Source organism: Anopheles merus, chromosome 2R (genome assembly GCF_017562075.2).
Source record: "Anopheles merus strain MAF chromosome 2R, AmerM5.1, whole genome shotgun sequence".
NCBI lineage: Eukaryota > Metazoa > Arthropoda > Insecta > Diptera > Culicidae > Anopheles > Anopheles merus.
The window spans coordinates 5809744-5836049 of NC_054082.1; the positions used below are offsets into that span (position 1 = coordinate 5809744).

The 26306-nt window shown below is 47.7% G+C and overlaps 2 protein-coding genes across 2 annotated transcripts; one reads left to right on the plus strand and one right to left on the minus strand.

Moving 5' to 3' along the window:
* Positions 1 to 7321: 7321 nt before the first annotated feature.
* On the plus strand, positions 7322 to 13111 carry LOC121588968 (rab3 GTPase-activating protein regulatory subunit). Its single transcript, XM_041907455.1, has 5 exons — positions 7322 to 7701; positions 7793 to 8576; positions 8649 to 11676; positions 12042 to 12239; positions 12496 to 13111. The coding sequence occupies exons 1-5, from the start codon at positions 7626 to 7628 to the stop codon at positions 12724 to 12726; spliced, it is 4317 nt and encodes a 1438-aa protein (XP_041763389.1). The 5' UTR covers positions 7322 to 7625; the 3' UTR covers positions 12727 to 13111.
* A 9750-nt stretch (positions 13112 to 22861) lies between these two features.
* On the minus strand, positions 22862 to 26128 carry LOC121589903 (lysosomal alpha-glucosidase-like). The gene is made up of 3 exons (XM_041909155.1): positions 25844 to 26128; positions 25044 to 25787; positions 22862 to 24961 (listed from the first exon to the last, which is right to left on the minus strand). Exons 1-3 carry the CDS (start codon positions 25962 to 25964, stop codon positions 23043 to 23045), a joined length of 2784 nt encoding a protein of 927 aa, XP_041765089.1. The 5' UTR covers positions 25965 to 26128; the 3' UTR covers positions 22862 to 23042.
* Between the last annotated feature and the right edge of the window lie 178 nt (positions 26129 to 26306).

Below are 26306 nucleotides of genomic sequence, written 5' to 3' on the forward strand. Positions count from 1 at the left end.
GAGGAGGCAGAGAGGGGAGAGAATGGCACGAGTTGCCCACGAGGGGAAAGCTAGATTTATGTTCTAGCGTTACAGAAAATATGGCCCGCTTTATACTTTCCGGTCGGCCGTTTCCATTGCTGGCACAGACGGGCAACTGTTGCACCGTTTTACAGCTTGCTGCTTCACTTGCTTCCCCTGGCCATCCTTTCCAACTCCTCCTGCAGCCATTCAGCTTCATTATTGGCCTATTGTGCAGGGCGAACGATTGTAGGCGAACGGTCCTCAAGTTTGATCGAAAACACCGTTTAAGCCTTGTTCACACACAGACACATACACCCTGTGGCACAGATTGATTGATGTTGACAGTGGAGTATAATCTCCGCTTCCGGGTGTATTTAGCCGCTCGCAGCAGGAAGCAAAAGAAGGTTTGCTCCTTTGCCACTCGGAACGGGCCAAGATAAGCCGGCTGTCGCTGTATTTCCTTTCCAGGAAACGTAAATGCTACACCCAGTCCATTGTAAGCTAGCGTGGTACGCAGTTTTCTAGTCTGGTTTTTCTTTATTGCCCTGAAGGAAATAAAACCCACTGGCCTCTCCCCCCCCCCCCCCCAGGGAAGCACGGACAATGCTTGCTGCGAAGTACCACCGGCGATCGGCGTGTGCGTTTCCTTCCGTTGCTTGCAAACTCACTTGACAATGGTTGGCAGCTTTTATTGTTGCGATTTGAAACGAGCAGTTTGCAGCGGTTTGTTCCAATTGATTCACCCATTCGGCCGTTGCTACTGCGAAGGATTTACCGCTTATCGATACCGAACGCCATACACGCACGGTCGAGTCAGTCGGCATCGAATGACCTAATAAAGTGTGTCTGTGCAAAATCTCGATCTGGATAGCGGGAAAAATCAAAACCGGGACCGTAGTGTAGTGTAGGGTCGTCGGTCGCCCGTTGAGTCGAATCAAGTATCGGAATTCGAGATGCGGTTGCCGTAAGGTAGTTAGCTTTTACGTGATTGCCTCGTTACGTTCCGATTTGTTGGTGCAGGATCTTGGGAGGAAGCCGTCGCAAGCTAATCGAATGATATTCGTACGATGTTGTGTGTGTGTGTGTGTTTCTGTGTGCGTATGATTCGAATACGGAGAGCCATAGCGATTGGTATAACGGTTGGTGGCGCCAAAATTTATGCAATGTCATTCGCGTGGCATTACAGCACCAAGCTTAACGGAAGCCCATCAATCTTTATTAGCGAAAACGGTTATAGTACTGATTTGTTACTGTGTGTGTGTGCGTGTTTGTGCTGAGGATGAGTGGAATACAAGGAAAAGGAATATAGATGCTGAGCGGTGTTAAAACATTCTTCATATTATAGAGCAAAACGCTATCAAAAAGGGAAGTTTTTACGAAGGCAAACAATCGAACTGTGGCCACAAGACGATTGAATTTCTATTGAAATGGGTCTAGTCACGAAGCATACATAAACAAATCGGAGAGTAAAAAATAGCATCACCACAAACACGTGTGAATACTGCCAATGAACCCAATTACCATCGTACGCCGTACGCGGAAGCCACAGCACGGCTCGTATGTTTTTTTTTCTTTATTTTTATAGAGACTTTGAGCCAATTGGCCTCATTCGAATGGTACGTTTAAAATCTACGATAGATTGCGTATTTGAATTGGATTCTTTTTTTATCGTCTCTAATGTTGTTTAGCGCTTTTCACACGGTACGAAGCATGGTCTGGTATGATTCACTCTGGTATAGCATTTTGGCTTACAGCCTTGAACAACAAAATTAATTCAACACCATGAACATCACGCAGTTTGCGGTTGGTACCGTTTATGCTTTTGGATTCAGTTCGTTTTTGACGTCATTTCGTCATGACGTCATTACCCAATCACCTTCAACTAGGGTTTTTAGGCAATGCAAATTGCAAAATTGTTCGATTTTCAATAACCACTTTACAACTCCATCAGCGTAAAAACTCGTTTAAAGCATGTACTAATTGCATATCTCTAGGCGTTTTGTAGTGTGGATTGCCTAAATGCTTGACAGTGCGGAAAGCATCGACCAACCACTCTTATCGTTTGCGTACAGGCAAGCAATGCAATATCTACCTAGATTATTTTTGATAAATTTCACAACAGCTTCCAACAACTTTCATTCCTTGAAAAATCCTTTTCACCAATAACAAAATTCCAGGAACAAATGCTCGTCTAGGAACCGAGTGCCACTCGCACATATTTGGCGGTAGCGTCTCGGATTGAATTACTTCAGAATCCTCATTTGAAGTTGCTAGCCCATACCATACCCGGTGCAATGATATTATTTCAATGATAACAAGCTGGCGCATAAATTGGTGCATATGGAGAATTATTGCACGAGCTTCGCAACATTGATGTGACCATCGATGCCACAGTTCTCGCAATTGGTTGCACCGATAGCAGCAAATTCAATAAGCTACTGATGTAGACATCATGCAGCTAATAAACACACCAACTGTAAACTAATTAATGAAAACTAATGATGTACCGCTGACACATTTGCTGAACACGCTGACACTCTAGTCTACTGTCACTGCCCAAAACTATTCCACGAACAGCAGAGTTTCGTTGGTAATTGATTGTTCGTCCAAATTGGAAGTCTGAATCCTGTAAAACGCTTAAAATGTCGTAAGCTTAAATACAAATACTCATACTAACACAGCTAGATTCGTCTTCGATACGGAGTGGGTGTGGAACAATGGACGGCTAAGTTCACTGTACCTGCCATCTGTCCATCTTGCTGTCGAGATTGTTTCACCCATTTGCGTATGAAAAGCTTGCTAACTTGTTGCTATGCTGTCTTCGGCAGGGTTTGCTTTTGAACTCTTTTTTTTTTGTCGACGCGCAGTGATCTGAAAACGTCTACATCTGATGCGTTTCAAGCAAGCTCTATGGCGAAAGTTCAATCATCAATAACATTGCCATGCGCCGAGGCGTAAGGATGTAAAAGGGTACATATGAAAAGGTCAACATTAAGGCACTAGTCGATGCAAAGCAACACGAACAGCGAACACTGTAACAGCTGTAAGGGTGTTGTTTAAAATGAATATATTGTTGTCACGACAAACGATTGCATACTTTTAGGCTCTTTTCTTGATTGAAAACGCCCCAACTCATGCAATCTTCGAGCTCTGGTAAGTTATTTCCTTTATTGCAGGTACGACAGTATTTAGTTTAAAGCATTACAATGGTCGCTTCATCGCTTGAATTGCATCACATTGAATGGCACACTACAGAGCGACGGTTCGAGTCCAATCAAAAACATCTTCCCACGATACTGTAACTCATAATTTCACGCTAATGATGAATTTGCAACAAAAGTCATCGTTGCTTTCATTCAACACCTCCACATTCCATTTGGCGTTGCGACTAATGGTGCAACAAAGCAAGGTTCTGCCGAAAACAACCCCTTCAAGCATAGAACGTTGTTGCCAACGTGCTGACATTCGATTGTTATGAAGTGCTTCAAAGCTGCCCGCTTCGCCGGAAATGAAAGAGTAATGAACTATGCGAGGGTTTCTTTAAAAAAGTGATTCAAGCTTGTGCAATAACGGGTTTACAAAGAAATGAGTTACAATTCCAAATATTCTCCGAACTGTTGCCGCACGTTTGTATGTAATAAGAACAGCCGAAAATGTGATGGAATATTTAACAATACAAACAATTCCTGAAATACGTTTACGGAATACGTATGTATGCTAGACATTTCATAATCATTGATAACCTTACACAATTGTGCGGGCTGTGTTGGTTGCATTCCAATACGCTTCGATGAAACACGGAGCAGCCATCTGGTACAAGACAAAAGTTATAAAATTTGATGTAAAATTCCTCCCGCTTAGCATGTGGCGTGAACGAAAAGAACGAAACTGATCACCGAAATTCCTATCACCAAAATCTGCAGTCGTTACAACACAACGGCCGCGACCAGTTTGCAACAATGCTTATAAAACTGGGAAAATCGTTGCTATTCTTGCAAACTTTAAAATTACATACGAGTATTTCCTAGAGCTTGTTTAATAATGGGAACGTATGAAGTAAGTTCGGCAAAAATTTAGGCTTTCCCAAACAGAACTGAGCCTAGAAAGAGAAGCACAAATTTTTGAAGAAAATCTTTAATTCTGCTTGTTCACACATTCTAGCTTGTAACCAGCTGACTATCTATTTAAAGCAGTATTAACGACGGTGGCCATTCAAATTGTGTTAGTTCCCAGTACTCTAGCACCAACACGAAGGGGGGAGGGGAGAGATTGCCACAGATTGCCGGCACAGTACAGGCAGTTCCACAAACTCACGCTTCAACATGCTTCATTTCTCACTATTTCGACAGGGAAATTGAAGAGGCGTATCCAATTGGAACAATAACTCCCAGCATGATCACACTATGCGGCGGAGGTGTTTGGTACGATGGTTTATAATTTCATGCAGAGCATATTTCATTGACAAAGACATTGTGATCTCAATTCCCCCACAAACTGCAGACTATTTTCCAGGTAGTGACATGCAACCGATAGATTGAGTTAAACGGAGCTACTTTGGGTCGCTACACAAAGCTTCATGTGATGTTGTGTACGTTGCCCGAGAAGGATGAATAGTATATGCACCAACAAACCGCAGCGCACAAATGATTCAATTTGATGGGTCCATTGTTGCACACTGCCGCACACAGTAGCTAGAGAAATTTACTTAATTTCTCTAATTAAATTAACTAGCTTTCGGCCAGCCGATACGCGCTATGTGGATTGGTTTTCAGCACAACATTCTAGCACGTTTCAGGAGCTCCCATTCAAAATTGGTAATTTTTTCCGGAAACCAAGCGTGAACAGACGCTAACAAATCGCTCGTAGGAGAGTTAGCCTTATCGGCAGTGATCACTGCATCGTAGGTCAACCCGTCCCATGGACGGTGTGGTAGCGTAGGAAGTAGCGATATTCCCGAGTCCGGCCGGATATTGCGTAGCTTTATTCAGTCAGTCAGCCTGTTGCGACCCACATCAAATTAGCCGATGCTTGTTCCATTTCCTTCTTGAATGTGCCCTCGAGCTAGATGGGTGGCGCCTCAACATTCGATTGACAGTGGACTTCATTCGTATATTTTGTATATATTTTTATCCTGAAGACCAGCAATCGTTCAAGTTCAAGAGCATAACGGTGCAGCGCTTCGTGTTTTGGAATGACTTCGTCAAGGGTCCTCCAACGGCTTGTTTGTTTGTTCCGCGAAAGCACCGACCAGCGTTTCATCATGATGTGGCTACGCATTCCATCTACTAAACACCTACGCTAAATCAGGACCGTCAGGACCGGCAGTTGAATTGCGCGAGCTCACTGTGAAATTTAATTTACATAGTTTAGCAACAATCTATTCCGCCAATTGGCTTCACTTGTTGAGATGAGTGTTAAAGAGAGAGAAAGTTCGCATTTGCTTTAAACGATTGACGGTTTCAGTACAAAGATGCACGGAGCTTCTCAAACACATTTGTATCATAAAAAGTTTTGGTTTCAAGTTAACAGAGTAATAGAACAAATTTAGGACGCATAATAAACGCATAGAATTGACTAGTGTTACTGGGAACATGTAAAAATAGACCTGCTTTCGAAGAGTCCGGATGCTAGTGTTTTCCTAGAATGGCGCAGTAGAAACCTTATAGTTGTTTTTCATAACGAAGTGATATATTTTTTTCTATTATTCAAATCAATTTACTTGTACGAAATTCTCGGAAAAAACTTTCCTCTCCTAGAAGAGCACAAATAATTGCTAGAACCTGGATTCGATTCGGAAATGTTTTCCTTTAGCATTTGTCACTATTGGAATGCGATTTTTGTAACCATCGAAATAAGTACATTCAATCTTTAGCAGTCGATATCAAAGTCACTTTTATTCATGAATTTCAATGCTATTCATTTAGCACCAGGCGTCTCCATTAAACTGAAAGCGCGCTTCATTCGTAATTGAGCTATAAAGATTGTGCTATTTTGGAAATGTTTCACTCAAATTCTTGGTCTTTCTTTATTGGCAGTAAAAATGTAACGTAATCAAATATTATAGATGCAAAATGCCTTTAACATACATACATACATCTTATTCGACAAACACAGCTATAAAAAGCAACAACATACTTCCGTTACAAGCGATGCCCGCTAGAACGTTAAAGGTTAAGCAAAGCAAAGGGCGTTTGCAAATAAACCGATCATGGTTTGCATATATATATACTGACACGCACATATACGCACAGCCTGACACGTGTTTATTGGTTCATCGTCTGGATGTAATTTTAGCATTCCGAAAAGAAACTGGCAAATAACAAGTTTGCGTGTTGTGTTCTTCACATCCATAACAAGTCAAAATACCGTCTACCACGATACGACTATATTGCACATGATAAACAGTCACAAAGAACTGTTTTGTAGGTGCGCTGTTTTTAATAAATTCAAATAAAAAATAGATCAATTAGAATATACTTCGATGAAATAATAAATCCACGTAGATTTTGATGTTATTTGATTGAATTGTATAAACGAAAGGGTTTCACTGAAAAAGGTTGCCTATAAACATATAGGCTTCGCATACTCGTGTCGTTTTTTCCAGTAGCTCACTCGTATCATGATTCACGGAAAGATAACACATTATGTCTTCTTTGCCACTGCTCACGTCTTTCTTCAAGATGCAGTGCATACATTGTATATATTCCTCGAACTTTATTCACCGGTAATGTATTCTTCAGTTCTTTGTTATTTTGATTTTCTTGTAATTTAGTGCAAATATGCGAAGCTCAATATTTCAAATGAATTGTGCTCTTTCAACGGGAGTGGCGATGATAGGAACTGTGTGGTGGTGTGATCCTATTGGACAGCTAGTAATAACTGTTGCTGGGCATACATTTCACAATACTTTGGCCGATTTCTGAAATGGTTGAAGTTATTGAATCATATCGACATTTGTTTGATAGACCGGGACTAAGATAATTAATTCCAGTGCAATTCCAGCTTGTTTCCTTCACAGTCTTTTCCGATTTGTTCAATTGTCTTTTGTGAAAAACATGTACACAAATGTTCAGTAACACATTCAAGCCGATATCATACGAACTAGGTACACCTTGCTTGAATTATCATATTTCGTTTTGCAAATTGTACAATTGAAAGAATATAATCTTTATTGTGCTGCATGTTTTATTTCTGTTCTATTTTGAAATAACCACGTGGCGGTTTTCAAATCTCGTAGGAGCGCGATTTGAAATCAATGGCTGCTGTCAAAGCAAAGTACCTGTGGCAGCTCCCACTGTGACATTGCTGTCAACAAAGCGAACTGTCAACACAACGAAACTGTTTGCGTAAATAAATTAGCTGTGCGATAAAGAATTTGCTCAAAAACATTGCATTTTGCAGCTGGACACAGCTGTATTGCCTCATAGAAAGCTTCTAGAAAAGTGTACATATTTGCTAATACTAAACGAAGCACAACTCCTACTGTGCGCTTTGGAATTGGACCGTCGGTGAAAGTGATTCGTCACGCTGCAGCTTTTGTCTACGGTAGAATGATTGTTGTGAATAGTGTTTCCAAAAGCCAATGAAAGCGGAATCTTTCGCAGATCTAACGATCCTCCAACATGTCTTGCGAAGTAAAGGTTCTCGCCAGCATTGACAACCTGGACGAGGTGCAGGAACAGTTCGGTTTGAGCTCAGGTAAGCAGAGGCTGCGCAACAGCAACAGCAACAACAATTGCAAAAATCGACATGTTTTGTTGTCTCTTCCACAAATGAAATCTCTTCGCAGAAGAAAACTGGCTGAATACGATTTCCTACTCCCTGTCGCCCGCCGGAGACATTCTCGCCCTTGGGCACGGATCGATACTGGTGGTGCTAGCTTCCCGCTGGGATCGGCAACGGCAGCTCAATGTGTACAAGACGGCCTGGCGAGGGGCGATCGATAGTCCCAGTTGCATCATCACCAGCGTGCTCTGCACGCCCATCGTCGGCCAGGGCCAGAGCTCGCAAACCATGGTCGACTTCAGTTACATCATGGTCGGGCTCGACGATGGGCAGGTGCTGTTTTATGGCGAAAACGGTACGCTCATCCATTCGCAAACCTTCCACCAAGAGCCGGTGCAAGCGATCAAGGCGCAGAGCGGCAAACATATCAACGAGGAGCTGTACGTCCAGCATCCGTCCTGCACTGTGATCTTGCAGGGGGCGCAGGTATTTCCGCTGCTTCGCAGCCTGCGCCAGCAGATCAACCGGTACGGCATCGGCAGCCCGAAGGTGAACGAAGCGCAGGAAACGATCGCTTGCCGCAAGTGGAGCTACGAGAAGGGCATGACGATCGTGGATACCGTGGTCGTGGGGCCACAGAAGAGCTGCACCTACGATCATCTGCTGACGGCCAGCCTGGAGGGAGGCTTTTTCGCCAAATATCGCCATGCGGCACCGCAGAACTCGCTCATCATTGCCGCGGGCAGCAAGCCTTACGTTGGGTTCCATTACGCCAAGGAAGGGTTCACGCAGCCTGTGCTGGCGGATGTGGCCCGTGCGGTGGCTAGCAAAATCAAATCTGCCTTGCCGTAAGTATTTGAAGGCTGTTCAGCACACCAGGAAGCACAACTGATTGTCATCCTCTCTTGTCCTGTATCTAGTTCCTGGTTGGGTGGTGGTGCTTCCGCCCAACAACAAACTGCCGCCGAACCACAGCTGCCCCCGTCGGAACCGTTGATATGCCGGTTCGGATTGTGCGATTTGCAGCGGAACGCATTTGCCGTGTGGCTTGCACCGAACCACCAGCTGGCTGCCGTGGCGGACAATCTCGGGCGCGTGATCCTTGTCGACTGCCAGCGCGGCATTGCTTTGCGCATTTGGAAGGGCTACCGTGATGCGCAGTGTGGGTTCGTCGAGGTAGCGGAAAAGCTGCCGAAAGAATCGTCTTCGGCCGCTCCCGGTCGCAAGATGGACCGCCGGAAGGCACTGTTTCTCGTGATTTACGCACCTCGCCGATCGGTGCTCGAGATATGGTCGCTGCGTGCCGGTGGCCCCAAGGTGGCCGCCTTCAGTGCGGCCAAGAACGGACAGCTCATCTACAACACCCACAGCCAGATGGGAGTGACCACTGGGGCAAGCAAGGTGAAGTACACTGGGCACGGGTGTACGTTTTTCGATCCGTCCGACAGCAGCCTGAAGGAGATCGTGATACCGTTCCACTGTGCGCTGAGTGATTCCAAGTCGAAGCTGGCCAAAGATTTGCATTTGCTGAAGCGACTGAAGGTGTGCCTGAAGTCGGGCGACGGCAGCGAGTCGGAAGAGCTGGAGGAAATGACCGACATGTGTCGATGCTTCGAGACGGACGAGGTGCGGCAGCAGTGCGTGGAAATGTTGGCCAAACAGCGCAAGATTCGCCCGAAGCTGTTTGCAGCGGTGGTGGACATTTTTGCTGAGATTGCGGTGGAGGGATCGATCGTGAACAGTACCCTTGGTGTCTCGGAAGCTTCTGCAGCGGGTGACGATGACCAGCACGGTGACGAGGAACATCAGGATACGCGTTCCGTCTGTTTGCCGGCGGGCAAAAGTCCGCTACAAGTGATGTGTGAAAATTATCAACGACTAGTCTTGTTTTATCTGCATCTGCACGGTGATAGGCCATCGATCGAGGATGGTAAAGCGGTTCAGCAGAGTAAGCAGGAAAAGTCGCCCGATGGCAATGATACCGAAGAACCTGACCCCGAATTGGTTGATCAGAAAGCTGACGATCAAAGCACCATCAATTTGCAACTATCCGATCAGGAGCTAACGGTGATCGAGCAACTGATCGAGCTCATTCGGCTGAACGAAAGCGAAGGATCGCAGGCGGGCCAGAACGCAACCGTGGCAGGCAGTGCAGCATCGAAAGGCGTCAAGTTCGACGAGAGTGCCAGTTCGGGTGGGCGTAATTCCAGCTTCATGGAGTACCTATCATCGTTCAACGTAACAAACGAGGATCTTATACTGCTGCGGGATGAGAGTTCTCATGCGACGCTTGGCAAGATTATCTTCGACAAGCTGTATCGGACGGATTCGAGCCGGCTAGTTGGATTCGTGGAGGCGGCCGAAGCATGCGGCCTGATGCCCGAAGACTTGCTGCGAACGTTTCTCGCCTACTGGCTGCGCTTGCCGTTCAACTACAGCGACATGTCCACGCTGATCGAGGATTTGAACCGGTTCAATGCTGTGCTGCACCAGATATGCTTGGTGGCGCGTGATCGGATCTATTTCGAGAACAACGCCATTTGTCTGTGGTGGCAGTCGGTGCGTGAATATCTGCTGGAGTCGCCGTGCGCGTTGCGTGGTTTGCTAGCCGCGCTGATGTGCCGCAACGAGGCGCTGCGCCACGAAAGCCGCCGACGTAGCGATGAGGAGGAGCTTACAACGACGGAACAGTTCGAGCAGGTCTCGCAGGAAGCGTGCCAGTGGATGCTGTTGATCTACAAGCTGGAGGACGTGGCTATCCTGGGCAAGATTCTGGGGGAAAGTGTGCGCTGCCGCAATCCGCGCTGGCCGACGCTGAAGTACCAAAAACCGGTAGTGAGCCTGAAAGAGATCCTCACCGGCGGCAAGGGCATAGTGTCGGAGCTGGTTGCAAAATGGGTTGCGTCGACGGGAATCGATCCGCCGATGCTGGTGATCGAGGTGCCACCGGAAGCGACGGAGCTGGATACCAAGGCGGAGGAGTCATCGCCCGGCAAGGGCACCGATCCGGAGAAGAGTAGCCGGCGGGAACGGAACCGGCGATTGGCGATGCTGAAGGCGAACCTGCTGCTCACGTCCGAGTACGGCCCGTCGAAGGACGGCGGGGAGCAGGAAGAGCTCGATCCGGTGCTGTACAATCTGAACATTCTTCGGCTACATTTCCCGTTCAGTCTCGATTCCGGGCAGCTGCTGGCTCAGCTCGCCTGGGTGTACATCGGGGCGTGGAGCAGAAACATGGCAAACGTGGCCTGCCTGCAGGCCGGACTCGCATCACTGAAAGCCATCCCGCGGCTGCAGTACTCCATCAAGCACGGTCTGTGCTGCATGATCTGGAATGCGCATTTGAAAATCCCGCTCGAGGCAACGAAGAAGCTGGTGAACAAGGTCGGCCGGCTGCCGAAGGAGAAGCTCTGCCTGCAGGACATCGGCATCAGCGATGCGCTGGTGCCCCAGTTTCTGGAGTGCTGTTTGGAGTTTTTCGACCAGTTTGGCGGCAGCCTCGATCACGACAAGCTGGAGCTACGCTTCGAGGACCTGCTGCAGGACGGGCCGGTACCGTTGACGACGCTCGCCACCCAGCAGTCGTCGGCCAATATGGCTTTGCTGCGGCTGCACCAGGAGCTGACGACCGTGCTGCTCATACTGACCTCGTTCAGCGTGCGCTATGCGAACAAACCGATCCAGCAGCTGTTTGACGGGATGTCGAATCAGGCGTTCTTTTCCGAAATCAATCGCCAGCAGAACGCGACCAATGCGCTACCGAAGGCGGACCAACTGTTGCGGAAAACGCGGCTCGAGTTTCTGTGCCGCACGGTGACGGCCACGATGGAGCTTATCCACGAGGACATGGAGACGGTGTACTACGCGGACCATAACGGCTGGATGGACACGATCGAGCGACTGGCCGGTGCCTGGGAGCTGGAGTTTGGCGACATTCGAAAGCATCAGGTAAGCGCGGAGGGGGGTTTACCACTAATTAAATCTGTTGCTGCATTGAACGTAATTAAACGGGTGGACGGATAACTTCAATGGAAAATGTCAAACCAATAATCCGGGAACCATGCTTTGTTCTTTTGAAAAGAGATTCGTAAAATAATGCATAACTATTTTTCATGGCATTTCAAACGCTTGATTCAGATTTTGCGATATTAATTACATGGTTTCCCCCAAATGAAATTAAATATCTTTGCCCACTGCTATGTGTGCCTGTGGGTGCAAACCCGTAATGATAATTTCCCCCCTTGAAATGAATGCAAATTCGAACGGGTTGAAACGGGTCGTGTACCTCATTAACGCTGCACAATGTGTTTCAGATAATTGAGCTGTACGCGTACGGATGGGACACATATGCGCACGAGCTACTGGAGAACGTCATTCCGGACCAAACCTTCTCGAACCTGCTGCTAACGATAGCGGGCCGCCGACTGGCGCTGTACACCAAAGCGAACCCGACGGCCTGGGGCCAGATTGCGGCCGTCGGCCCCCTGCTCACCGACTATCTCGATACGCTTGTAAGTGTTGGACAGGTTTACTATCTGAATCGGTGACGTGGAAGTTACCCAGCAGGAGGTGCTCTTCCTGCATTTCTGTTGACTGATATATACTACTACTGTTATTCGAACTTATCTCTCCTTCTCTTGCACCCCAAAATTCCCCCCGCCATCTCCCGTTTCCCATCACATCACACTCGGGTTTCTCTCGGTCGGCGGGCGGGCGGTCATACCATTTTCTTTTGTGCACCCCACTCTCCCCCCCCCCCCCATACAGGTAAGCAATAGCAATTACGGACCACCGCTGCGTTCCGTCGAGACGGACGAGACCGTGCTGGCGACGGCAGCCGGCAGTGATTTGTTCATCGAAAAGATAACGAAACTAACGGAGAAAGCGTTCAACTGTCTCTCGGCGCTGGCAGTCAACGCGAAGGGCACGGCCAAGGAGCTCCGCATCGCCGGGCTCATCTTTGACGCTTGCGCCACAATCAAAGATCATCAACATTAGCCAGCAGCAGCCAAAGGGAAAGAGTGTATGTGAGGGAGAGAGAGAGAGAGGACGGGAGTGAGCGACAGAATGATAACCCGCGCGCCAAGCCACGTGATATTGATGTTCGCTGCTGTTTCTTCGCCGATTTCTGTCCGACTCTAAGTGTAAATAATTTTAACCAATTTACTAAGAACACAAAACCGTACAGGCACCGGAATGTGGTGCGAGGATGGTGCGAACGCGCTCTCGGGGGTTCTATTTGGTACCGTCTGGGTTGAGCCCGCCGTTATGAACGATTCCGGTTATCCTTTTTTTATCCAACCACTCTCTCCACCCAACTTGTTGCATAAGATAAATAATGTCTCGAAAATGTTAATAAAAAGCCTTGTTGACTTGAACAGAACGTGCCTTCTAATGGACGAGTTTTCCAACATTGATTCCATCCGAAGCTGACGGTTCCGGTCTGGCAGCAGTTGTGTTTCCTTTCTATTTACCTACCCACGGCTTCCCAGACATTCAAGGCGAGAATGTATCCAGTTGCGATTAGTATCGTGGTAAAGCCTCAGAAGAGGAAAAAAAAGAACGCTTGATTAAACTAAATACTTACCTCTATCTCTGTTTGTATCTTTGCCATTAGGGCGGCCATCTGAAAAACGCTTCAAGCAGACTTCGCGGCAAACCCTCGGGAGCTGTGGCGCTGTGTGTTTCTAGGTTATTATTTTCTGTGCTGCAACCCGCTGATTCAATTATGCGGTAGCAAATATTTGCATTTTCCTTTCGTGCCAGACAACTGTGCCTTCGGCCCGGGGTCGGCGGGAAAGAAAACGCACAGTACGAAACGGCAAAGCATACTAAGTTGGTGGCAAACTAAAAATGCCGGTTTGATGGTCATGGCAAGTGTTGACCAGCGAGCGTTTCAAAGGGAAAATAGCAAAACTCTGTCGTCGAGCAGCACACCATGTTGCCCGGAGGCGAAGGTGAAGAGTGAAGAGTTACAAACACACGTTGGAAAACAGTAATTAATTACCAATTCCATCATCAGAAGTGGTCTGGTGTGTGTGTGTGTGTGTGTGTGTGTGCGGTAGATCGTTTAACGGAAATAGGAGCAAAGGGTTATCGGTTGAGATGCGTCGCTTAAACGGAAGCTGGAAATAGCAGCAACTTTGAAGTATTTCCAATATGCTTCTCAGGGTTATTTATTAATTTCTATTTTCTATGTATTTATTTTTAGTCATTTTAGAAAACTCACCCAACGCCTGCCGTTTGCTAGCCGGAAAAGGGATGTCACAAGGGGTGAATGAACACGTTATGCTTGATGATTGCAACAAATAGCTTTCTAAATCGAAGCATTTTTGGTGATAAATCTCATCGCATCCGCAAATTCGATTATAACATGCAAATCAAGCCCGAAGTGTGCTAGGTGAGAGCAGAAGTAATCAAAAGCTTTCAACTCGGAACACCACCACCCATCGGATATTAGCGATTCGATTGGCATGGCGGAACGATTTGCCTGGTAAATTCCGTGAAGCCAAGGCTACGGGCAGTATTTGGCAGTTAAGCAGTTAAGAAGGACCGAGGATAAAGGGGTAACAAACCGTGACCGTGCGAAGGCGTGAATCCAGCGGCCTTTACCTCTTTTCCCGCTCAACAAATTACGCATTAAGAGCATTCAAATAGTGCTTTTTCTCATTAATCAAATGAAATGCTATACCATCCTTTGCGAGAGTGGAAAGCCCACGCGGGTCCTTTCCCCATCGATGGCATTCACTGTCCGATACGTTCATTTGCCCGGAGATTGCCCGGCGAAAAGTGACACTAAAAATACTTACCACTCCTCCCGCACGAAGGCCCGCAGTGGCCGATGGTCTCCATCCAACGTGCGTCCTTCTTCACGCACATCGCTTCAATAATAGTTGCCCTAGTTCGCGATAGGTGGCGCTACTATAAATAACTACTAACCGTCCGTTCTCGGAAGGGCACTAAAAAGCAAACATCAAATAAGCTAACCGTCAAGGACGTTTTAGGTGTGTGTGTGTTTCTTGCTCAGTGATGCAGCACATTAATCAAATAAAAGCGATTAGTATCACTCTTTCGCGCGAACGAGCTTGAAATCGTGGGCAGAACGAGCACACAATCACACCAACGTTTCATTACCCTCGGGAGGGGGCAGGCCAACGGTTGTGGTGTTTTTCTCGTGAAATAACCTTTCCGACGACAACCCAGCGGGAGAAAAGCGAAAGATGTTAATTTCCGCATCGGTACCCCCCTTTCCCGCAAGACAAAAATGCCTCCGGTTGAAAAATTAGCAAGTATAAAGAAAGTTTTAAAATTTCTTCTGACCACGTCCGTGCGCACCCACTTGCGCGTCACGCAGTGTGTCGCGCCGGCGTTCGACGCTCTTCGCATTATGCGCTCTGATGAAGCAACAAATTGGACGTTTTGGAGGCTGCTGGTGCTGGTGCTTCCTGCCGCCGTCACTTTTTTAGGCCAGCAGGGAAAGGGCAAGTGAGCAAAGGGAAATGTTTGCCGAAGCCAACAGCTCTCTTAAATCAACAACGTGCTGGTTCGATATAGATATTGCTGGCGCTGGTGGTCCGCCTTCTACTCCAACTATTAACGGCTGCTCGTGCCTCATCCTCATGGAAAATACATTAGCCACCACCGTTAATGACCGTCACTCACGCAATAAATCAACGCGCGCGAGAGGAACAATTCGTCGTTCAACGTCCTTCCCCTTTCCCATTATTCGCTTACCTGTTGGGTATGCTGGGGTGGTCCTGGCTGGCGCGCCTTTGCGGTGTAATGGGTTGAACTGTTGCACTAATTAAGCGTTAAATCGAGCCCACCTTGCGAGCGAACGTCACCACGGGGGTAGTATGCTGTGTGCAATCAACACCGCAAACGGCACCGAAATCGAACCACAGCCTTCATCACGTTGGCAATCATGAGGCAAGCGCGGTGGGCAGACGCAACCGCAATCGGTAAAAGGATGTGGTACGCATCAGTAAGCAGCAACGCGCTTGATTCGCGGAGTCCTTTTATCTTTAACGGGGAGAAAGAGGGAGAGAGAGAGATTGTTGTTTGCAGGTAAGGCAACAAGTAGTAAACTGACCAGAAACGTTTGTTTAAAGACAAAGCCTACTTAGTCATCTTTAATTGAAGCGTTCTGTCAGCGCCTAAATGTAGATAAAGTTTTCAGCTCGTCACTGCAGGAGTATCGTTTTTGTCCCATTGCCAGTGTTTTAGTGCATTTAGTGTGAAGCATGATGGAGACCAAACTCGCTTAAATGGCACTTAATTGCACAATTATTCACTCATTGTTATTCATGAACACACACATACACTTTTTGCGGGCAAAAATTTTGAAATGCACCAAAGCATGTAAAAAACAGAAAATTAAAAAAAAATAGCCATTAAATTGCGAAAGAAAGCAATGGGAAGCAAGTCTATAACGGTGTTTTCATAGCCAGCTATATAGGGGGACACGTCTCGTTTCGGATGGGAGATGGGTCACACCGCGCTCCATATTTTATGGTCACGGGGTTTTGAGTCCTTCATCCGTAACAACTTCCGCAACATTGCCTTGCATAAAAGCATACAGGGGACGACGGGATGCAAGCAAGAAGAGAGAGAGAGAGAGAGAGAGAGAGAGAGCGAGAGAGAGAGAGCGAGAGAGAGAGAGAGAGAGAGAGAAAAAAAAAACGGTGGCACGTGGACCACCTACATGTGTGAGGATGAAAATAAGCTGAATTATGAATTATGGAATATGAATAACGCGTACGTGCGATAGAAAAACATGAAAAACCCGACTCCATGAAAGGGAAATTGGGGTACAGAATGAACCAAAAAAAAAAAAAAAAAGAGAGAAAGAGCAAAGTGTGTGAGAAAATTATGTATTTTAAGTTATTTTTGGGCAGACAGCCAAGAGGGCAGGGCCAACAAATGATTTATTTTGATTGAAACGCGGAACGCGACGGTGCGCACTAATGGAAGTTTTGTTTGCAGGATGCATTGACGGCAGCAGGGCGATAAAAGGACACATTGAATGGAGCTTTTTGTCGATGAACTTTGGAAAGCACATTACCCGACAGTCAAATGCAATTGTACAAATGAAATAAAGCTCAACATAGAGAAGTAACAGTAGTTGACAAAAGGAACAACTCACCGCCTTGCCAGCAGCAGATAGCGGGGCACGATGCGGGCAGATTGTTTCGCTTTACCATCTTTGTTTTATGGTAAATGCTGTTTTATGCTTGCAGATTAGACTATTCACATTCTGTACGCTTGCTACTGCTGCTGGTGTGTGGTGGAGAGGGTCATGAAATATTCATGCTGCCTTCGTCAACATATTCTAGCTTTTGGGGGGCTTCCTACACATACCTTTCACTTCGCATTGATGGTAGAATCATTCATCCCGTCAACGACAAAATCCGGTTGATTCGCTGTCGCTACTTGTGGCTGTCTGATGCTTCTGTGCTACGGTTTCCGGTACCGGTTTCGAACACACACACATACAGATATGGCACCCGAAGGCAGACGGAAACAAAAGTTCCTATTGCTTGACAAATAGCGGCTGCCTCGTGAGCTAAACACTTTCCGTCCTAGACGACAACTCCGTCCTCGTCGTCTAGGTCAGCCATCCTGTCAAAGGTTCACGATCCGGCCATCTGTGTATCCAACTGTCGCAACAGGAAATGCATGTAAATTTGGTTCAATTTACACCGCGACGTGCTGTTTTGTCACAACGAGAGCCGGCAGCGCACTGGTGCGAAAAGCGTTTTACGTATGACAGATTGCATACCTTCCGGCGCTTTTGTCAGCTTGACGAACGCGAACAAGTCGGTTCGGTCCGGTGTGTGCAAAATGATTTTCGTGCAATGAAAACAAAAAAAATGTAGTGCAGTGGCTTCTGTTAGGATGGATAATTGAAAAAGGAGCTTGAAAAGAGAAAATTTTTGATGTGTGGAAAACCATTACAATAATTACTAACATTTATGAAACACGAAAGCTGAAATTATTTGGTTAATTTGGTTGAAAGTTTCAACTGAAGTTGAAGAGAAGGTACTAATTGAAATTAAAACGTAATTACTATGCATTCGCACGAAAGGGGAAGTTCACGAGGCTGTCGAATAGATTGTGTAAAAAATACGGTCCACAAACCTTGAAAAAATATTTTCCATTTTTCCCCACTAAAATTTCATCAGCTTCCACTTGGTAGAAATTCCCACCAGACGGCATTGTGGCAAAACTTCCAAACAATCTAACCTAACTGAAAACTAAATGATAGCTCAAACACCACACCATACAAAGCTTGCGTTGCTGGGCAGGAGGTATAAAATTAAATTTTCCATCATTGTTTTTGTTTTGTTCTTGTTGCCATTTTTAATTCAGTTTCGTTTTACCTTATCTGTTGACATTTGGCCTCCCCTCGTCACAAAAAAAAACACTCCATCCCATAAGGATCAAAGCGATAGAGAAAAGAACACACATACACACAGCTGCCTGTTAAACTCGAAACACATGGCGGCCACCAGCCTTGTGCTGGTACAACGCGTCCTACCAAACAGTACAAGTTAATCCAGATGGGAAAACCGTATCATGTGTGGCTGCCATTCGTTCAGCGTCGCTTCCTCCTCCCTGCTCCATTCCATCTGTTTGGGACAGAGATAACGGAGCGTGAAAAATGGTGAAAACTGTGCTTGCCAAAAGTTTCCATCCATCCACTCGGCACAACAAGGTAGGGAATTGGAGGGGTGCGTTGTGCGTCTGTCGGGCAGGAAAATGAAACACATTAAAAGTGAACAATTTAGAATCCCTTTGGTGTGTGCCAGGCCCGCCGGCACGGTTTAATGGGAGAAAGATGATATTATTTATCGTGATGGGGCTTATTTTTGTTTTGCCATTTTGCTACCCTGACGACATTCGTTGTAGGACTTTTGTGGCGAAAGATGGCATTTAAAAATGTGTTATATTTCCAATACATTTTTGCTATGTTTTTAAATCAACCTCAAACATATCCATTCCTCACCTTTCGACATAACGACCTCCGCAGCTCATTATGCAGCACAGCATTCCGCGTCTTCGCAGCGCACGCCTCTCTTCCACGTGTGATCAAAGCAGGCGTGTGCACACGCAAAACTTAACGAATGCGCCAGCGGAAACGGTGATGGCAACGATTTGCATAAATACGCTTCCTAATTTCACCATTCACCGCGTTGAGCACTGTTGCTCGCCATTGTATACAGACCGTGTTGCACACTGGTTTTCGTCCTCAAACCGGCACGAAGCGCCATCCCGATGTGTACAGGCTGCCCTATCCTTCTAGGGAATGTTTCAAAGCAACATCAGAACTGACAGAAATAAATGCCACAATTCAGCGATTTTGAGGCAGCAAAAAAAGGTAAAGTTCCATGCCCTGTTCCGCTTGGTTGGTGTGCGACATACCAGCGGTTTTGCCAATTATCACCTTTAATATGTATGATCTCTGCCCTCGTCGGGAACGCTTTATGAAAACGCTTACGCTTTGATTTGTTCTGCTTTGTTTGAGTTCTTTTTTCCGCAAACTGTGTGGATCCGTGCACCACCAGAGGAAATGAAATAAATGGAGAAAATCTCTGAAAAGAATTCTTCATTTGGTTGCTCCCTTCTTTCCCCTGCTGTAATTATGAATTGTCATTAGCGACTGTCTATTTTTAAAACCAACAATGTGCTCATCGTTTCGTGTCTCGTGATGCGTTGCGATGTCAGTTTCCAGCCATGCCAAAGCTCTGTACATCTGTGCCAATGTGAAGCGGTGTGTACGTGATGGAGAAAAAAAACTGTTCGTTACTGTAAAACAAAGTGTGCAACGCGAGTCTACATTTAGGCGCTTTTCGCGAACAGTTTTTAAATCCTTTTGGTTTGAATGCGGAAATGAGTTTGGCGTACGCGAAATGGAAATGCTTTTAAATGGGTGATGATGCTGTTGCACTGCAATTTTACTTTGCTCGTAATTTTTCATAGAAAATGTTTTTTACCGAGCAGTGGGAAGCCTAGATAGCCTAGAAAAACACTGTTTCTGTATAATGTTTGTGTTCTTATTGAGAAGTTTTTGGTAACGTATCATGATGTGCAATGCATTGAAATACCTTCCAGGAAGTACACTGGAATGTCCCCTTTTTAGAATGTTGCCATGTACATTAGTTACAAAATGAACCTATCACAGTAACAGCAGCATCGGCCGTATCGTATATGCAAATTCCACACGCTTGCAACATCAACCACGGTGAAACGGACCAAAGAGCGCAAACACAGCCTCAAATACCTCACGCACGGGCGGCTACACACGCAAGCTTGGGCTGACTTTAACACAATTCGTCGAACGTCGAATCCCGCGGTGGAAAAATGCGCTTTACGCTCAGGGTTACACCACAACCTGGACCCACGCATCCACATACACACAATCTAAATAATGCAAATACAGCTCATGAACCGAAGCTGATGAGCAGCATCCCGTCAAAAGGCTGTCTGTCCTGGGCTACGATGTCCTCCGCCGCGTGTACTAATAGCGAATTAATATACCCTCCGGGCGCCGGAGTCGAACGAGAGCTCAGTATCGTTCGTGGAAAAGCTGCTCCCACGTGGTGGGTTTCAGCTGTACCTGTATCACCGTAGTAGCAGTGAACACCCCGTGCGTCCTGTACCTTCACAGCCACCTCAGATCAAGCCATCCTGCATCCTTCAGGGGTTCATAAAGGGAGCAAAGAAGCGAAGGATACACGTTATTTAAATCCTAAACATTGGCGCAAAAAAGCCCCCTCCAGTGGCATGCAAGGGGAACGGATCGTAAAATGCAACACATTCCACGGGTGGGCGAAAAATGAGCCCTCAAAAATGAACCAATTACGGGCGGATCTGCGGTGCGCTCTGGGTGCGTTCGTGGTATTCGATTAATTTCCGCTAGATGGCATCAAATCCTATCACGTTACGCCGTGCTGGACAACGCGTACCGAGTCCGGACAGCAGGAAGGACAAGGACCTTCGCAACAAGACATCGCAGCCAGACCAAAAAGGCAACGACAAGGACGACAGCGTGACAATCGTGGGCTGCGCTTGGGTGGGTTTCGTGTGTCTGCCTTGTCTAAGGGTTTACGGTAATGGTTTTGAATGAAGTTCCTCCTGCTAAACAGCAAAGAAAAGCAAAAAACAAAAATCCCCCACGAAAGACAACATGACTCAAAGATGCGACGAAAAAAAAAACATATTTCATTCAGATTTCTCAAATTACAAACAGTTTTTCTTGTCTGCCTTTTGGACCCTTTGTGGAAGAAGTCGGCAAAAAAGTTTTCATCTTTGTCGAAATCGCACAACCACCCTTTGTGGGCCAGGGTTTTGCTCCCCGTTTGTTCGTTATTTCGCACCCCATACTAGCTAATTTAGTACATTTTATCTTTGCTTACTGTTTTCGGCACGAAGCGAGTGATTTCCATCGCTAAAGTAACCGTCAATCGAACGCGCGTTCCAAGAATCCCGTGATCGAGATCCGTCTGGAGTACCTTGACGGATTTCCACCCTTCATTAAAGTGGATGTCCAAAAAGAGAGAAAAAACAAACCAGGTCCCTCCAGACTCGTGTGCACGAAGGCCGTACCGTCGGGTTCGAACTTGAACTTGTCATCCCATAGTTAACGTTTACTTTCATCCAGTCGCGGGGCTCTAGTCTAGTCACTCCTCACGCGGCCTATGGCCGCTATTCCCCCCAAACCCAGAAGCCAGCCGCCGACCCACTTGTTGCTTTAGGACACGGATAACGCGCGAGACCCGCGACAACGACACGACCAAAAGCCGAACGGACACTCAACTCCCCTCGCACGGTTGCGAGTGACGTTCTCCTCCGCCGTATTACGACCACGTGGTGAGTCTGCGCACGACGCTGGCGGTGCGTAATACGCGCGCAAGGGGAACATTCATTCAACTTGTAACCTTTCTGGGGAGGAAAAAAAACCTCTCCATCCTTAACGCCCACTTTGCGCCAATGTCCGCAAAGCGATCTCCGTTTGGCCGAGCAAATCCAGTCCAGCCGTTGGCCCCTTTTGCGTAGGGATGAGCATTGCATTGCAACAGTGCCTTCTTCTTTGCGGTTGGATGGGGCGTTGGGGTTTGGGGAGTGGAATAGATATTTAAATTTTTATGAACCCTATATCGGGTGTAACGGTACGCTTCGGTATAAATTAGCTAACGAACCATGTTGCTGAAGGCTCCCGGTTTTTGTTGGGTTAAGGTAGGTATCTTTCCGCGAACGGTGACGGTTCAGCGTCCCTGGAAGGTGCGGAAGCCTCGGGCGTTTTAGAGCTGGGTTTTGATGTGTGTCCATTTCGAAATCCCGATAAAGCAACCCGACTACCGAAGCTTCCAGCACAACCGCGAAGACAACTGTGTTGTTCACGTTCTGCCCAAACGGCCAGTCAATAATGCGCCGTGTCTCCTGGGAGCTGGTGGAAAACTGCTGAGGCCATTTACATAAATAATGCATGCGTGTCCGATCGTACGATGGACGCAGCGACGGTGCTGCAACTTATCACCAAATGGTGATGTTAATTTCACTCCAAAAACCTTCAACGGTAAAATTTATATAGCTTTAATGAAACGTGTTTCGTCTGCCTGATTAATGCCTGAACCTCAGTTGCTGGAAAAGATGCAGGGGCTCTTACGCCGTCAGCACACCTCAAGTTCGCGGGTGACAGTTATAAAGCTGCCTTTTTGCATATGCCATTCAAAAGTAAAGCCCCAGACTTTAGTATAAAAAAAGACTTTATTTCACTCGAATAGATGGCCGTTCATTCCTGGAAGTGCTTTGCATGTTAGGCGCCCCTTTGCACACTACCTGTTCGTTCAAGGACCTCCTTTAAGGTTAAGTGCGGTTTGGATCAGAAAATGAAGCATCGTGCGAGCGAACAAAAGAAAAAAAAGTCCACTAGCTGTTTCAATTAAATATTTTTCTCACAAAAAGAACATCTGAGCGGATCTTCGGAATGCCGGAGAAGTGTGGAAGAAAAAATAAAGTGCGAAATACACAGTATGTACTGTACACTTTGAGATAAGATGAAGCCTGGAAGTGGATTGTGCACGCTGAATGCATAATAAAATTTCCAATTACCATAACTGTGTGTGAGGGCGCACGCGACTGTGTGTGTGTGTGTGTGTGGATGACAGGACACGGATGCACGGCGTTCAAGTACAGGAATCTTGAAGAACAATCACCGCACTGTTGGGGAGGAAGAAAGCGGCAGAGGAATTTTACGCCCTCCCACACTAATCCTTCGCCTCGCGCTAAACCGGCAGGACGGGTGTCTCTCGTTAAAAGTCGTCCCCGCCGTACGGATCCTCCACCGGTCCCTTGCGGTGTTCGTTCACGTACTCCACCCGCTTGTCTGGCTGGACGCAAAAGTCATAGCCAAGGTCAAACAGCAACGGTTGCGTCGTGTTGGGATGCCCATACAGCTGCACGTTGCCAATGGTAACGTTCAGCGTGGCACCAACGGAGCAAGCGAGCTGCTGCGCCTCCGGGCTAGTTACCGCCGCCTTAACACTGATCGTAACACGCTCATCCAGATCGACGCCAAAGTCTAGCCGAAAGCCGGGCAGGAACAGTACCCGGCCCGCCATCGTACACCTCCACCGGCGGACATTGCACTCGAACGCACCGACCAGATACAGGGGCTTCAGGCGGGACAGTTCCGCCGTCAGTGGCACCGCCGTTCCGTTCTCCAGGTCCACCAACTCCTCCACAACGTGCCGCATCGGGACGAGATGCCCGGTGCGCAGGAACATCGGCAAATCGGACTCCACCACCGCGTACTGGAGCACATCGTTCCCCGGCATCTGCTGGCCCGCCCAAAGCTCGTAGAACGTTTCCGGAAAGTAGATGGCGATCTGGGTCATCTGGGGAAGCAGTACCGGCGCGACCAGCAGCGCCTCACCGAGCATAAACTGCTCCCACAGGTCCATCGTGTAGTTGGCTGCCTCCTCGTAGTGGTAGAACATTGGCCGCAGGTAAGGGGCGTCCTCCAATAATAACAGCGTGTTCAGGTACTCGAGCAACGAGAACCGTCTCCTCAGTGCCGCATGCATTATGCGCTGTCCGAACCGGGTGAACTGGTTCGGTGTACGATCGGCCGTAACGCGCAGCAGAGGCAACAGTGAGCCGAACTGGTACCACCGGATGCAGAGCTCTTCGGACACGCTGGAACCGTTGGTCAGCGGTGCATTGCCACAGATCGGGGTGCCGGTAAAGCTGATGCCGACGATCGATAGGCCTATGCAGCGGTCCACCTCACGGCGCAACGAAATCCAGCTGGTGGAGATGTTGGCGGGAAGATTCGCTGCACGGGTGTGTATGTCATAGGCGGAGGTTACAAGAAGCATGTTTGATGGGTCCATCTTACGCTGGATCGCATCGAGCGCACGGACACCGATCATGTTGTGCTGGGAAAGGACGAGCTGGGAGTCGTCCGACAGTAGCGTGTCCCACGGTAAAAGATCTACCAGCGTGTCGTTCAGTTGATCGGGTTGGTAGATCAGTTGCTTTGCACGTGGCAGAGTGCTGTTGCGCTCGTCACGGGGGTTGGCTTCCTCCAGAACATACCCATCCGCTTGCAGGTTGAGCACACGTTGCCACTGTGCGTCCAACCAGTCGGTAAGATTCGCGGAACGGCTTGTTCGCCAGTCCACGTACACGGCGGTCCTGTTCCTCACGCGACCCTGGTAGGCGAGCTGATTCCCCGGGTGTCGCAGCAGTATGGCTTTCTCCCGGGCATCAATGAAGGTGGGATTGCCTCCGTAAGCTACGGTGAGAACCAGAGACGGGACGAACTTCTTGCCGGCATCTCGCAGAAGCTGCAACATTGACTCCGTATCCTTATCAAGAACCATCGTATCGGACAGCCAGAACATGTCGTTATGTAGACAGTGAGAATCGAACATGATCGTGTCGTTGAGCAGCAGTTCCAAATTCCGTCGCACGATCGTAAGATTGCGCTTCACCGACTGATCGCAAACGTGCACCCCGTACGCCCAGTACGGTGGGATGTATTGGTTCTGAAGGATAGCCTTCGCTTGCCCATAGAGTAGGGAAGGCGTTGCTCCGGGCAAAAACTGCAAATCGAAGCTATCGCCCAACTGCGCACGTACGATGATGAGCCGGGAGCCTACGATTTCCACCTCGGTGAGGCCGGGCGCGTTAAACATCAACCCATTGAAGAGTTTCAGCTTTGCATCTGAAGAGAGACACGGACACTGTGTTACTACTTACAAGGCACTTCCTGTTGGTATCCAGCCTCCCCTCGCCCAGTCACTTACTGTAACCCATCACGATCGGCACGGTGGATGAGTTCTGCGTGTTTAGTAGTAGATACTTTGACCCAGGTTCGAGATAAGCCCGACCCAACCCAAACAGTATATCCGCACCGAGGTGCAGTGTCCACTCGAGAAAGTCCTCCGTCACGACCAGTGGTCCACGGGCCGTGGAAAAGATCACTTCTTGGTCGATCTTTCGCTTCACCTCTATAAAGAATGTAGGACTGTACACCTGTACCTGCAGATCGGTCGTTTCTAGTCCGAAGGAGGCTTTCGATGACATTGGAGCATCTTGGCTTGCGTTTATCTTTGAAAGCATAAACCGAAACCGGCCTCCCGTTTCCTCCGTAACGCTGACATCGAAGCGTACCTCACGCAAAGCCGCCTTATCGTACGGAGTAACCGGCCTGTAAGGGGACAGAATGGCCGGTTCTCCCACACTCCACTCACTTCCGATGATGTACTGATGCTCCGACGGAAGTGAGTGATAGCAGGTGGCCATACTGGTGTAACAACAGCCCAGCAGGTGGCACTCGTCCTGCGTCAAGTTGCTCGGATACCCGCAGGGGATGTGATACAGCGTCGGATGGCCACAGGTACCGATGATGTCGCGCTTGCCACCGTGGCCGATTTCCTTCGAGAAGAAAAACAGATACGCAAACGCTGGTATTACGACGCTGGCCAAGGCAAGCACCACAAACAGGCGTATCGTTTTGTTCAGCAGCAGAATGTGTATTAAAGCTGGCCCTGGAAGCAAACGGGGGTCGTTCAAGGGATGCACGCACTAAACTGTCGAGGCTTACTTTTATCAAACTCCGGAATCGCTGTCGTATCGTAACCCATTTCCGGTGGGAAATTGTTCCCCGAACCGTACTGGCGTGACGTTTTTGTGGAGGCGGAATTTCCATCCTGCCGACGGAACATGGTCAGAGGGGTGTCACTCACAGCTCAGGGGAGGATCAACTGGATATTATTGCGGCGTGTGCTTTAAAAATTCTATCAATCAAAGACAATCGGTCGCTTCTGCGACAGGTAGACGACGACAATAAACTAGTCACTAGCAACTGTGATTGGGTATTAATTACTTCCATTCGACAGATACTCACACCGACCGACCGTCTTCAAAGATAAGCTGCTATCAGCGCGGAAACATCACAACGATAAGGGACGGTACTGATGAAGTGGGACCGTTACCGGTGCTGCCCGTTGTGGAACGTGTTGGAGAAATGTAGAGGTGGAGTGTCGTATAGGAAAGGGATTTTCCAT